The sequence below is a fragment of the Pongo abelii genome, chromosome 1, assembly GCF_028885655.2.
Source record: "Pongo abelii isolate AG06213 chromosome 1, NHGRI_mPonAbe1-v2.0_pri, whole genome shotgun sequence".
Lineage (NCBI taxonomy): Eukaryota > Metazoa > Chordata > Mammalia > Primates > Hominidae > Pongo > Pongo abelii.
In genome coordinates this window covers 167,504,562-167,519,854 of record NC_071985.2, presented here as the reverse complement: position 1 = coordinate 167,519,854, position 15,293 = coordinate 167,504,562, and the positions used below count along the sequence as shown (strand labels likewise).

Genomic DNA, 15,293 nt, shown 5'->3' with positions numbered 1-15,293 from the left:
CTTTGTCTGGAAAAATAACAAAGTACATTGTACAATGATCACGTAATACAGTCCTTGAGCTTTCATGTGGGAGAACATTGTTGTAATGGTATTATAATATATGAGAATGTTTTAGTGAATCTAATACTTAAATCTTTTGGACCAATGGAGATCTTTAGGTCAGTAGTTCTCTCTCCCTATGTACATATACATGTATATGTTTATATTCATACATACACACATATAAATATGTAAAAATAAGTGTATATCATATTAAATATATATTTAACACTATGTAAAATAGTAATAGCATGACATGTTGTATGGATGCAGGTTAATTGCTGAGACTTAAGATTACTATGGATTTCACTGAATGTGAGTAGCAAACCTTCTTGCATTAATTTTGATATATCTGATTAATTGGAGAATTGAGACCCACTTTCAATAGGAGTTTCTAGTCTAGATTACATATTCAAAGTGTAAATTTTTAATGGAAAATACAAGTTTTCTGTGTCTCTACCAATCTATAAAGGCCTTTCCAACTGTTACCTCCTTTATGAAATCTTTGCTTATTGCTTTAATTGAATATGCCCTATCTCTTCTTTAAATCTCAGAGTGCTTCCTGTCTTTCTTTTTTTATGTCCTGTTTACATTATGATTACCTTTGTATTTATAGTGTTAAGCATCGAGTTCCATAGCACCCAGCTCAATGTTTTGTGCTTAACATTTTCTAAGTATATATATTCTAGAAATATCTGTAGAATGCTTCAGTGGGGTAGGTAGTGGGTGTTGTAATGTGAGAAAAACTATAATGGTTGGAGTGTCCAGAGCCTAATAGGTAAGACAGGTATTAATGAAATAATCATACAAGTGAATGTCTATTTGCAAACTGAGAGATAAGGGCCTGCAGGAAAGGAATATAATTTTATGAAAGGAAAGAAAAAAAGGAACCTTACCTGTCATTGAGATTCAGAGAAGCCACCTTGAGGAAGTGGTACTGAATTGAAATCTGAAATGTGAGTAGGAATTAAACTTCCCCAAAAGATGTAGGGGAGGGCAGGAAAAGCATTGGCTCCTAACAAGAGCCACCAGATCAAAAGTCTATGGCACAGGATAGAAAATGAAGAAAGACCAGGGTGGCTTTGGTGTGGGAAATCATGGAAGGCAGAGAGGTGTGTTGAGACTTGGCCCTCAGGGCATTGTAGGCATGATAGGAATTTTACCCTCAAATGTAGAAATCCGCTGGAGGCTTTTAAGTGGGATGCTGTGCAGATGGTGTTAAAATGAACAGATTTGTGCTTTGAGAGTATCACTCCATCAGTGGGAGAGGATTGTTAATAGGCTTGTGCAGTATTCCATATGAGAATGCCTTTTTGAATATATCAAAAAATTGCTTTTTAAGGTTTTAGGGAGTATCATGTTTCTCTTCAATGTCATCTATTCCCATGTCTCTGTGTTTAAATGACTCTCATGATGCAAAAGTAATTGTCATGTATTATATTTATTTGTGTAAATTGTCTGTCTTCTCTTCCTTATCCCCTTTAGTAGGTTATAAGTTCCTCAAGAGTATTAGTAGATTTTTATTAATTTTTAATTTAAAAATTAATTTCCTTCTTTTCCCCTCAGTAAATATCGTGCAGTCACTCAGTGCTTATCCTTTAAACAGCAGTTGTGTGATTCTTTCCTGGATAGTATCACCCAGTGATTACAAGCTAATGTATTTTATTATTGAGTGGAAAAATCTTAATGAAGATGGTGAAATAAAATGGCTTAGAATCTCTTCATCTGTTAAGAAGTATTATATCCATGGTAAGTTTACTATACTTTAGTAAGTTGCTCTCACAGATTAATATGACACTACAAATTATTCATTCTATTAATATAGCCAGTTAATGAAAACTTCAAAAATATAGAGGATACTACCATCCTAATACATATAATCCTACAACCTTTATCAAAACATTTAATTCTCTTCGTCTTTTCTTCTCTTTTCTTTTCTTTTCGCCAGGGTCTCTCTGTGTTGCCCAGGCTGGAGTGCAGTGGAGCAAACATGGCTCACTGCAGCCTCAACCGTCTGGGCTCAAGCTATCTTTCCACCTCAGCTTCCTGAGTAGCTGAGACTATAGACACACACCATCACACCCAGCTAATTAAAAAAAATTTTTTTTTGGTAGAGACAAGGTCTCACTATGTTGCTCAGGCTGGTCTTGAACTCCTAAGCTCAAGTGATCCTCCTGCCTTGGCCTCCCAAAGTGTTGGGATTACAGGCATGGGCCACCACACCCAGCCTAATTCTGTTTCCTTTGACATTTTCTCATTTTAACATTTTATACAGGGGATATCATATGATATCATATCATATCGTATCATTATCATATCATATCAATTTTCTCCTCATTTCTTTCTACCATTATTTTTAATGATATAGCATTTTATTCCAAAGTCTACTTAAACTGTTTGAGATTATTTATGTTGCTTCCAGCTTTATCTTTTCTTAAATCATTTTTTAACAGCTTCTGATATCTTCTGCCAAATTGTTTCCTCAAACTGTGTACCAACTTATAATGCCACTAACAATGAGTGGGAATGCTAGCCTGAAGGTCTGAGGAGCTAGGACTGGGTGACCTAGACCAGGGTATTCTCCCAAAGTTAGACCAGTTATCCCAGGAGGTGAGTCAAGCACAAAGTATAAAGGCACAAGACAGCATTACTAAGTCTGAGTAAGGATTGAGGAAAGTTAACTAGGGAAGCTAAGGATTGCTATGATCTTATTATATAATATCATTCTAAGGACTCATACCATTATTTTATTACAGGGACCTAGAATTTAGCATCAGGGTAGATTTATTTACAAATTGTTGAACTGAATTTAGTTCATCACCGCTGCTGCCCAGGTAGTTACTCTCTGTGCTTTTCTTTAAACCATGAGGATATAAAATTTAGGCTTCACAGAGATCTCTCTTCTTCTGGATATATTCTTCTAGAAGAATACTCATATATTATTAGCATTTGTGAAAATCATGGATGGATCCATCTGGAGCTTTGCTATAGGGTTGGTCATTTTCCATGGATCGAAATCCCAGATCTTGCAAGGGGTCTCATGGTCTCCACCACCATTTTGTTTGCATAGGATTTCACAAGACTTTAGTCTCCCAGCTACCTTGAATGGAATGGGGAAGCTAAGTAAGCTGAATTCCTGTTAAAAAAAGGAGTATTGCCCACTTTGGGGGTAAGGGAGAGGTAGTAGAACATATTGCTCTGGAAAAGGAAATGAAGGAAAGAAAAAGCTTGTACACCCTACACTTGAACAAATTGGCTTTCACTGGAACATGCCTTTGAAAAATTGCAATCTTCTGTCTCTGGCTAAGATTTTTAGAAAAATATTTGGAAAACTATTGTCATTACTAGATAATTAGAAGTGCTTAAGTTTGTTTTGAAACTCCATTGATAATTTAATCCATAAATAATAAGTAATTTCTATGTTTGGAAATATAGGATAGTCACTTTAATTCTTTTTAAAATGTATGTTCCACTCATTACTATTAATTATGTATAAATGAGCCTTTTACATATTTTTCTCCTCAGATCATTTTATCCCCATTGAGAAGTACCAGTTCAGTCTTTACCCAATATTTATGGAAGGAGTGGGAAAACCAAAGATAATTAATAGTTTCACTCAAGGTAAAAATTATAATTTTAGTTTCCTTTTACACCAATGTGTGTGCCTAATTTGTTTGCAGTACTATTGCCATCTGATTATTCTTTTTCTGATAGAATCATGGAAGAGTCCAGAGTCTTCTGTAGATTTTTCATGGTGAGGTTCCACAGGAAATATTTTTTTCCTCTAAAAATAAAACTGGAGCTATAGAAATAGAGTCACTGGGCCTGTTATACTTCTGATTCATCTTACTGTACTTGGAATACCAATATTTTGATTTTGTTATTACTTTTTAAATTGTCTTCAAATCTAAGCAACCTAGCAATGATATTTCAAGAGATAAACATTTCATCTGTTGTTAGAATAAAAATCATTAAAAAAATTCATACATGTATTATCCAACAGATATTAATTGAGCATTGTTCTAAGCACTGGGGATTGAATAGTGAACATAAGTTTCTGCCCTTATGGATCTTAAATACCAGTGCTCTAATTGAGAGTGATGGGCAATGAATAATTATATAATGTCAGATAGAAATAAGTGCCATGAAGGAAAACAAAAGCAAGATAAAGGGATGGCATTAAATGTGGCATTTTAGTTGATAGCCAGAAATGGTCTTTCTATGGAGGTGGATGATATTCGAGTAAAACCTTGCAATTACAGTAAGACACTACTTGATATTGTCAGTAGATTCTTGGAAACTGCAACTTTATGCAACATGACCTACAGGAGGTCCTTGAATAACATCATTTTGTTCAAGGTAGTTTCATTATAATGTTGATGAGAAAAAAAAGGTTTTGTTATACATTGCCATTTCACTTAACATTGCAGTTTCCAAGAGCCTATCAATGATGTTCAGTGAAGACATAACTGTACAAATAGCAAAAGCATTCCAGGCAAAGGGACAGTGTGTGAAGAGCCCCTAAAGGGTGGGGATGCTTGGTGGTTCAAGAAACGGCAAGGAAATCAGTGTGTGTGGAGTGAACAAGATAGAGATTGGCAGATGTGGAAGATTGGGTCCTCCAGGAGTAGATACTGAGACAGTCATCATAACAACTCTGACACTTTGACCCATTATAATGTAAAAATGATCAGGTAGAGAGGAATGGCAAATAAATAAATTTGAAAAAATATTTTGCTAATTTACAGTAGATATGATGCTGAACAAAATAATAAGTATTTTATTAATGTGATCACAACATATTTTTATCTTCATTTTTTATTTTTATATTTTTGAAGGTAATAAGAGATTTGTGATGAATTCAGAAAATGTCTACTGTAATTTTTGATACAGAAAGAAATTAATATTTCCTCAAGTTTCTGAGTTGTGTAAATTGTATTTCTTTTTCAGATGATATTGAAAAACACCAGAATGATGCAGGTTTATATGTAATTGTGCCAGTAATTATTTCCTCTTCCATCTTATTGCTTGGAACATTATTAATATCACACCAAAGGTATTGTACTTGAGATTAAGAATCTTTACGGCAAAAGTCCTTACGCATATTCAAACCCTGATTTAAAACCTTCTAAATTAGGAATATTGAAGTCTTCTAAATGCTTTTATATGTAGTCTGTATACAATTAAGATGGCATAAAAAGGAAAGGCCTGTTGTCAGGAAATGGCATTCCATTTTGCTAGGACTGTAAGAGTTAAAGAATGAGGAAAGAAACACGAAACATAGCTTAACAGTTAAAGACAGGTTTTCTTTAGATAAAACCTGAGGGGCTTCTGGCCAATTTTGTTCAGGAGCCCTTTCTCTTACAGACTAAGAGTATGTATTGGTTTTAGGGTGAGGGGGCTTATCACAAGCTTGGAATGTTTATGTGTGAGGGAGAAGTTTATGGCGGGGTTGGAATGTCTCTGGGAGGAGGGGAGGTTATCTTGGGGCTGACATCTTTCCAGCTGGGGGGCGGTTATCTTGGGGCTGGCATGTCTCTGGTCAGGGAGGATGTAATGTTTCTGGTTGGAGATGTTATTTGTGGTTTATGGTAATGCTGACCTTAGCCATTAGGCTGATGCCCTTTGGATTTAGGTGGTTTTTGATTAAGGTGAATTTTAATATGAGGTGCTTGTCCATGATGGTGTTGCTCCTGCTCTGTCAAGGACAACATAACTTCAAGGAAGAATTTAGTTTTTTAAAAAAAATGTACGTACATTCAGGAAACAACAAGCTTATAACAGGAAATAAGCAGTATGTTCTTGGAGGTGGCAAAAATGGCTTTAAGAGTTCTGCAGTTTGGGTTAAGGACGTTTTGTGGTGAAGTGGGTGGTAAAAGTAGCCTTTTAGTGGTGACCTGGAGCAGTCAGTTCATTTATGATCAGCAGGCACTCTGCTTTTTAGAGATCAGCACTGTGTGGCTCCAGTCTGCTTGGCTTGTCAGGCAAATGGCTGAGTTCCATGGATGGTGTCATGGGTGCCATGATACTCTCTGTGCTGAGAAGTCCAGCGTGGTTATTTTACACATGCCAAATCTCTGTAGAAACCATTGTCTTCAGGCAAAAAAGAGAGAGAGGGGATTTTAGAATCTGAATGTATCTTGTAGTTAAGTGAGTTGATGGGGCCACATCAAGTGGAATTTTTTCTGGTACCCACTTTTTGGCCATTTTTAATATTTCAATTTTTTTGAGAGAAATCTGTGCAGTGTTTAGCATGGTGCTTGGCACACAACTTTCAATAAGTATTGGCTATTTCTGTTATTACAGTAATTTTCAACTTGGGTCTAGGTAAAAGTTTGGTAGAAATCTTCATGGGCTAGCATGTGAAAATGCATCTGACCCTACGGAGGCATAGTTGATCTGGTGGACTAATTTCTAGCTTGTCTATTCACTAACTGTTCACATTTTCAATATGAATGTTTTTCTCTAATTTTGATGCCCTGTTTATCCTTTGTAGAATGAAAAAGCTGTTTTGGGAAGATGTTCCAAACCCCAAGAATTGTTCCTGGGCACAAGGACTTAATTTTCAGAAGGTTGCTTTTTCAATTTTTTTTAACCCAGAATATATAAGATTGCAATCTAGATGCCATATGACTTATAGAGCATTAAGCATTTTTAAGATTTAAAAGTTCATATTTTATTCAATTCATCTTAATGTATCTGTTATTATATATTTTCAAGAATAGCAGGATGCAGGGATTTGAAATCAGGAAGAAACAAATGTCAATGCATAGTTTATCATATGAGAGTTCACAATATACATATGTTGCTTCTGTGTCACAGTACATAATAAAATAAATATTAGAAAGTTAAGGGTCAATCTGATGGAGAACATATATTTGGATACACTTTTTTTGGTATAAACTGTATTTAGGCAAAAGGCTGGAATCAGTATTTTTAATGTCTATAATTATCTCCATAATTATTTAAATAAATTAGAAAATTATATAATCCTCAAACATTACAATCTGAAAAATGCAATGATCATAATAAAACTTATATTTATGCAGAAGTTCCATTCAAGTACAAGTACTTTATGAGAGTTAGTCAACTATAATAAAATAATTTGTATTTACTTCTATAGTAGGATTTTTCAGAAAGCTCTAAATTTAGTGAATGTTTTATTAATTCTCATAATGTCCCTTGAAGCAAAGCTAGCTTTCCACTCATAAAACTGGAAAAATAGAATTCGGTCAAGTCAAAATACACAGATTTTTAAACAATACTTATTTGGAGGTTATTATCCAGGTTCGGTGATTGCATCTTTATCATTAGTCACTTGTTAAAAGTTTTCAGTGGTTTCCTTTTCAATACAAGATATAAATTAAAGTCCCCTGAAGCTATTAATAGTACTCAAGGACCTCTTTCTACAATCTGTTATCAACCTACCTATACGACTTTTTCTGTCCCTGGGCCTTGATGATACCTTTACTGTTCCCATCCACCTACACAGAGCCTTCCTTGTACATGAAGATCTTGCTCTAGGCCCTTCTTTCCTCAAGCCTTCCTTTAACCAGTGTAATTCAAAAGAATTTCTACCCCCTTTAAGTTCCTAGATCATTGTATTGTTTTATTTATTGTGGATAGTGCTCTGATGCTCTGAATTCAAAGACTGTATTTTATCCATCACAAATATTTGTGGTACTCCTCCTGCTGTACTTTATGTGCAAAGCACTGAGATACATATTCTTACATTTATTAAGATTTTTACTTACATTCTCAATGTTTCAATTTCCTCTTCTGTGAAATAGGCTGCTTACCTTATTAGGTTGTTTGGGAGACTAAAGAAGACGGTACTTGTGACATAGTAAGGTCTCAACAAATATTAGTTATTATTTTACATATTTATGTATTTTATATTACTATTATTATTCTTTCAGTTACCCTATGGGACAAGTGTTATTCTCTCTATTTTGCAAAAGAGAAGCTGAAGCTCATGGTGGTTCGGTAACTTGTTTTAGAGGCAAGATTAGCTTACCAGTTTGTCTGGCTTTGGAGCCTGTTCTAATAGCAGCTGTTCTCTATAGCACTGGCTTCTTTTCCTTTCTTTCTTCTTCGCCATGACCCACAGTGCAAAAAACTTAGGTTGGTGCAAAAGTAATTGCAGTTTTGGTGTTTTTCATGTATAAATACATTTTACCTTCCAACCTAGTACACCATAGATATAGATATGCAAGACCGAAATGAAAGATACGCAAAGCAGCTTTACTTCTTGCTTGAAATAGAATGTTTTAAAATTCTGTTTTATTTGTTAAAAATGCTGGTTGCAAGACACTAAATTGATTTCACAACATTCGAATGGCCTATGATTTGCAGTTAGAAAAACACTGTTCTACAGCTTATCAATAAGTAAACAACTAATATTGTAGACATAATGAACAAAGAAAAAGATTGAATTGTAATTTTTCAGCAGGAGAAAGAATGCCCTGTCTTCAGAAGCAGCAGTAGTGTTGTTTTATATATGAACAATTCTTTTTATAGAAACTTTGCTTTGCCTGAGTCTAATCAGCCACACTCCTATATACTCCTCACCTGTGCTTTTGCTCACTAAGCCAGAGTCTCCTTTCATTAAAACAGTGTTGCCGAGTTTTTCAAGTAAATATTTTTTCTCTCATTTATCTTTTACTATGAATTTATACAGTGACATTTTGTGTAGTTGTGATGATATTTCAGTTATATATATATATATGTGTCGTTCATTCATTTGTTCAACAAGCACATGGTGAGTATTTATATGTAAGGCTTGGCTGTTGCTAGGGTCTGGGAGAACATATTTTTCTTACCATATGAGAAATAAGACAGTGAGGTCAGAGAAGAGTGGCTGGGTTGAAAGTAGAATAGGAAGAGCTTGTCTCCTTTTGCCTCTCTAAAATAGTTCTATTCATTTCATCCATATATTCAATATGATTGAATACTTATCTTATACCAGTCACTATAGTATGACCTGGCATTATAAGGATAAGAAAAACACTATATGCTCCTGAGTATACAGTTTAGTGGGGAAGATAATCATTAATACATTTATCATGGAAATAGCATTACTATTTTTTGTACAAATTTATGGGGCACATGAGAAATTTTGTTACATGTAGATAACACATAATGATCCAATCACAACCTTATAGTTGTAAACTACATGTTGTGAAAGAAGGGGTCCCATTGTGCTGAGCGCTTATAATGTGGGAACCTGGCTTAGTGTATCCATGGGGGTGAGTGGATAAAGTTAAGCAAATTACATTTGGGCCAAGATCTGGTAGATGAACAATCATTAACTAGGTTTTGAGGCAGAGATGTGGTGTCCAGCTAAGTACCTGCAAACACTAAGTCATGTGGAAGGCAGTACCTAGCATATTCACAAACTGGAAATAGGAAGACTATAAGACTTTTTCTTAAATATGAGGGTTTTATGTCAAAAAACCTATATACTTATCTAAATAAAATTGCTAAAGTTTCAGTATATAGGTATATATTAATTCAGGGAATGATCATCTTACTTTTTAATGCCACTGAAAAAGAGGCTGAAACACTCTGTCTTCAGCATTTAAGCTCTGAAATCTCACCTATGGACCACCATGAAGTGGTTTCTCAGTGTTCAGGAGGGCCATGAAATGATCAGGCCCACATCAGCAAAATGCAGTTTAAACCTGCACCAAATTATTTTTCCCTTTTCCAGAAAATGCCTGGCACAAAGGAACTACTGGGTGGAGGTTGGTTGACTTAGGAAATGCTTGTAGACTACATCCTACCCCGCTGCCGCACCTGCTCTCCCTGAGGTGTGCACAGTGCTGCCATAGGTCATCTGACAGACCTTATATACAAGTAGATTGAAATATTGCCACATTTTTTCAAGTTCTGGTAAATTAAAGAAATGTGAAGAATTTTTAAAATACAGTGGGTGTGAATGTTCTTATTTGTAGGACTGATTTTTTAAAAATCTCTGGAAATATTTGACTTTCTAATCTTATAAATTATTTTTTAAGCACAGCTAACCCACAAGATGCTTAGTTTATTACTAGGGCTGACCAGGTGCATAAATAACACTATTAGGAATAAATCAGGTTTTGGAATATAATAGAACATTTAAAGAGTGAAGGAGAATATAACTTCAAAGATTTTATTGATGATAAAAATCTTCTAAAATTCATTAACTTTTTTCTCTTTAGCCTGTTGTTTTAATCTCCTAAATAATTAAAATGTACCCTTTTCTTTTTAAGACAGGGTCTCGCTCTGTCACCCAGGCTGGAGCGCAGCGGTGCGATCTCAGCTCACTGCAGCCTCGACGTCCTTGGGCTCAATTGATCCTCCCACCTCATCCCCTTTAGTAGCTGGGACCACAGGCGCGTGCCACCATGCCCGGCTAATTTTTGTATTTTTTTGTAGATACAGGGTTTTGTCATGTTGCCCAGGCTGGTCTCGAACTCCCAGGCTCAAGTGATCCACCCACCTCGGCCTCCCAAAATGCTGGACTTACAGGTGTGAGCCACCACACCCTGCCTAAAATATGCTTTTTAAAGGAAAAATAATATAGTGTAATTCACTTTATATTACTAAACAGGTAAAGGCAAATTTACCATCCACCCCATGTTTCGTATTCATGTTATTTATGTAATTATTTCATAGGGCTAATAGCCTTATATTTTCTGATGATAAAACTGAGGCCCAGAGTGGTTCAGTAGATTGTCTTGATCACCCAGCCTGTCCATGTAACATCTGTGGTTCAAATCCAGATCTATCTGACTCAAATTGATACCCGTGCCATCAGTTCCATATTAACAATGTATTTCTTAATATGCTTAATGCCACTAAATTATACACTTAAAAATAGTTCAAATGGTAAATATTGTTATGTATATTTTAACACCATAAAAATGGGCAAATGATGTGAATAGGCATTTCTCCAAAGAAGATATACAAATAGCCAAGAAGCACAAATGAAAATATGCTCAGTGTCATTAGATAATAGGGAAACACAAATAAAAACCACAAGATGCCCAGTAGGATGGCTATAATAAGAGACAGATAGTAAGTGTTGGTGAGAATGCAGAGAAATTAGAATTATCATATACTGACAGTGGGAATGGAATAGCAACTCTTTCGGTAAATAGTCGACAATTCTTCAAAAGGTTAAACATAGAATTATTATATGACCCAGTAATTCCATTCCTAGATGTACTCAATAGAAATGAAATAGCAAATCCACATGGGAAGTTTTATAAGAATACTCATAGCAGTATTATTCATAATAGCCAAAATGTGAAAGTAACCCAAATGATGAATAAATAAGCAAACAAAAAACTCACACTATATTGCAAAGAAAGCAGACCAGAGGAGCCTATTGTTTTTAAAAATAATTCAAATACAAATATAGTCTTTTTTTAAAGGAAGTAATAATTTCTATAGCAAGTGTTTCCTTTAATTTGTTCTCCAAATTCAGATATTTTGAATATTGATTGTTATGAAAGTGCTCTTAACCTGTAATTTCTAGACATCTAACATGATTTTCAAAATCTTCCCTAAAATTAATCCATTCCACTTTTGAAGCTGTCATTCTGCTTCCCCTTGGTTTGTATTAAATCTAAATCCTGAACCCATAAATATGTTAATCAAATGTGTTTTTTAAAATCCAATATTTTGAATGTATTTCTAAAAGAAAAATAAAAAGAAAACATTTATTTAAAACCACTATATGCTAGACATAGCTAACAATAGGATAATACCATATGTGATTAAAAATAATTTTGCCAATATAATTTCCTGCCAGATCTTTTTTCTTTTGTATGTTCCACTTCCTTTTCTCTTTTAAAATTAGTTTTTCCAGATAATATAAAGGTGAAAATATAGGACAATCTGAAAACAGCTCTATATTAACACAGTATTTTAAAACTTTCTGCATTTTCTTCATTTTTAAAATAAATAAAAACTACAGGTAAAGTTTGTCCTGCTTGTTCCACTATTTCCGGTCCCTCCTTCTCTTCCTGGAGGAACCCATGATTTCAAGAATGTAGCCTGTGTTTGTCTAGTTTGTGCATTTATACTTTCCTACTTTCACATGTGTGTATCCATGACCAATGAACAGTAATCCTTTGAAGTACTGAAAATGTTAATGTACCTTTCATATTATTCCAAAAATATCTCTGAACATTGTGTTTTGAGCTCTCTCCAAGTTGATGTAGTTAATTTAGTCCACACATTTGGACTGGTCTGTAGTATTCCATTATACAAACATAGCACAATTCATTTATTCCTCTACTGGTGGATATTTAAGGTGTTTGAACACTTTTTTATATTTATTACAAAAAGTGCTGCAGAAAGCACGGCTGTATATGTCTCTTTGTTCTCTCGTGTATATGATATTTCTCAATATTTAAAATTTTTTGAAAAATATGTGTGAATGATTTAATAATGAAATGTTACAATTAAATATTTGAGTTTGGAAGATCACTTCTTGAAAAGGACAGTCCCCTTTTCCACCCCTCCCTACCCTTAGTCTTGCTTTCCAAATGCCTCTTTAGTTAACTGTCTGACTTTTGGTTTTTCTAGTATGTCACCTTTTTGTTTCTAAAAACCATATGCTTACGCCACTATGAAATGTAGACGGTATCTATTGATTTCTGGCTACAACGAGGATTTACTCCCACACATTCTTCCCTCCTTGTGCTTCTACCCATATTGTCTTGTCACTTTTTTCAATTCCTTAAGCAATCATTTCTCCAACCTCAGAAAAATCTACTTAAACTTCCATTTCTTGTTCTTTTAAACAGAAGACTATTTCTTGGAGCTCCCCTACTTTTTTTTTTTTTTGGAAAAATAAAAACATTAGCACTCTTATGCTTCCCTCCATTTCTCCCTCTACTTTCCAATCTCTAAATCTAACTTTATGTTTTTCCTTAAGTCAGGGTTGATATGATGTTCTGTGCTGTAATTTGTCTGTGGTTTATTTTTTAAAATAGAAAAACTAATAAACTGAATTTACATTGTTATGATTATGTAAATATTGTGACTTACTGAACCAAGTGTTTAATAATATGTGATTACACTTCTCAGTGGTTCCGATGTCGAAGGGGAATTTTTAAAAAAATATATTAGTTATATTCCACCTGTTGATCAAAATTGTGCTGAATTTTAGTTAGCTTCATTTTTAGTTTTTATCTTTTTTCTTTTCCTTAAGTTTCTAATTGTCCCTTCCTTCCTCTTCCTCCCTCCATTCTTTCATCCATTCATCCCTCTCCCTCTTTCTTTCTTTTCATGCTGTCTTTCTTTCTCCTTCCCCTCCCCTTCCCTCCCTTCCCATTATATAATCTATGCTGTTATTTTACCTTTTTATCCACTATCCCATCTTTACTGGAGGCGTTGTTCTAGTGCACTCTCCAGGAACTCCTCTATCCTCCTACTTCAATCAGGACTAGGCTTTCTCTAAAATTACTATAAGCCATCACTCTAAACTTTCCCTTAACTGGTTTCTGGTTGTTTCCTGGATTCCTTTCCTTCATCTTTCTTAACTACACCCTTAAATAACCTCCTAAGAAGTATGCGATAAGTCTCCATCTCTCCATGCCTGAACTTCCTTTTATTCTGCCCTCCTTGATTGATAGTTTGGTGGAGTATCAATTCTTAGAAAAAGCCATTCCAAGAGAACATTGAAACAATTCCTGCCTTAACATATAGTATCCAGTATTGCTTCTGAGCAGTCAGATACTATTGTGATTTTTACTCCTCACTGTTTACTGATAATTTCCTTTTTAAAAAAATATTCTCCTCATTTTTGTTGTTTTGAATTTTCAGTGATGAATCTGGAGTGGTTCTTTTTTTATTTAATGTGGTTATTTTTTGAAGAGACTTTCAATTCCATGTCTCCTGTCAATTCTAAGAAATTATATTATTTCTTTGATAATTTCCTCTCCTCTTGTTTCTTTGTTTCTCTTTCTAGAATCTGTATGTTGGATGATGGACCCTCTGCATAGATCTTCCACATTTCTTACCTTTTATCTCATATTTTCTGTTTCTTTGTTTTTTTGTGTGTGTGTGTTACATTCTGAGACCTTGCCATACCCTCTTCTTCCAGTGTTTCTGTTGGATTTTTATATACTATTATTTTTGTAAATTTCCAAGTATTCTTTCTCAGAGTATTCTGTTCTGGCTTTATGCATATTTTCTTAAATCTTGCTAGAAATACCAATTCGAGGATTTTTGTACTTTTATTTTAAAAATTCTTTTTTCTTCTATTCCCTGAATTCTCTGTGTTCCTTCTAGGTCATGTGCTCCTGTTGTTTATCTTGGCCTTTCTTTTATTATCTCAGTCTTTCCTCCTAATATCTGGTAATCCTTTTTTTTCCTTTCATGTTTAGGAATGAAACAGTAGACAGGCTGACTGGGAGCCCAGTGTATATAGGCATTGTTGCCCTGGGTGAGTAGGCAGGGTTCTGGCCAGATGAGGAAAGATGTGCTCTCAGCTAGCAATATTCCATGGCTGCTGTCTTCCTCCCCAGACAGTTCCTTAGTTGCTTTTGAGAACAAATCCTCAGTCTGGTTGTGAAGGGTAGTGCTTACACGAAGGCTCTTCCATGTTCAGCAGAGGAGTAGAAGAGCCCCATTCCATATACAGAACTTCCATTAGGCCCCAGTTTCCAGCCACAGTTCTCTTGTCTTCGTGTGTTTTTACGTGCCATTTCTTCACGCACTGTCTCCGCTGTATACGGCAGGGCCAATTTTCTTTCTCCTCAGCTGCAGCTGGATATATTCCGGTCTTCAGCTTTCTTTACTGACCTTCTTTGATCTATACTCTCTCAATTGTTTTCTGTCTTTTAGCAATGAATGAAAATTACTCATTTCTCATTAGCCCTCTCAGATCATCTTCTTTGTGGTGGGTTTGTATTTGACTCATTTACATACTGCCATTCCAACAGAATCTCTATAGAGACAAGAGAGAAACCTGTTCAGTCAGCCATCTCGAATCAGAATACCATTTCTGTTTATACCTTAAAAAATCAGAATCTTAAACATAGATTGAATTTTTATTGTAAGAAAATGTATTATGATAACTTATTAGCCTTGCTTTTCTTCCAATTCAAATTTTAGAGTGTAAAAGAACTATTACCTTTCTTAGTTTGTTTTGCACCTTTTTACCTTAGCATTTCTGCCTAATTTGTTAAATTTCTTCTAAATCCAAATCACCTGGGTTTTTCCCTTAAAGATATTTTAAGCCTCTTTAATTCATT

The 15,293-nt window shown here is 34.7% G+C and overlaps 1 protein-coding gene across 3 annotated transcripts in view; it reads left to right on the top strand.

The window, feature by feature from the left end:
- Positions 1-15,293, top strand: part of LEPR (leptin receptor) — a 209,663-nt gene that overhangs the window by 184,698 nt on the left and 9,672 nt on the right. For all 3 annotated transcript variants that reach the window (XM_024247061.3, XM_054533516.2, XM_054533526.1), the window contains exons 15-18: positions 1,606-1,788; positions 3,565-3,660; positions 4,990-5,095; positions 6,536-6,611. In XM_024247061.3, the coding sequence (XP_024102829.1) occupies positions 1,606-1,788; positions 3,565-3,660; positions 4,990-5,095; positions 6,536-6,611 (461 nt within the window). The remainder of the gene's footprint in view (positions 1-1,605; positions 1,789-3,564; positions 3,661-4,989; positions 5,096-6,535; positions 6,612-15,293) is intronic.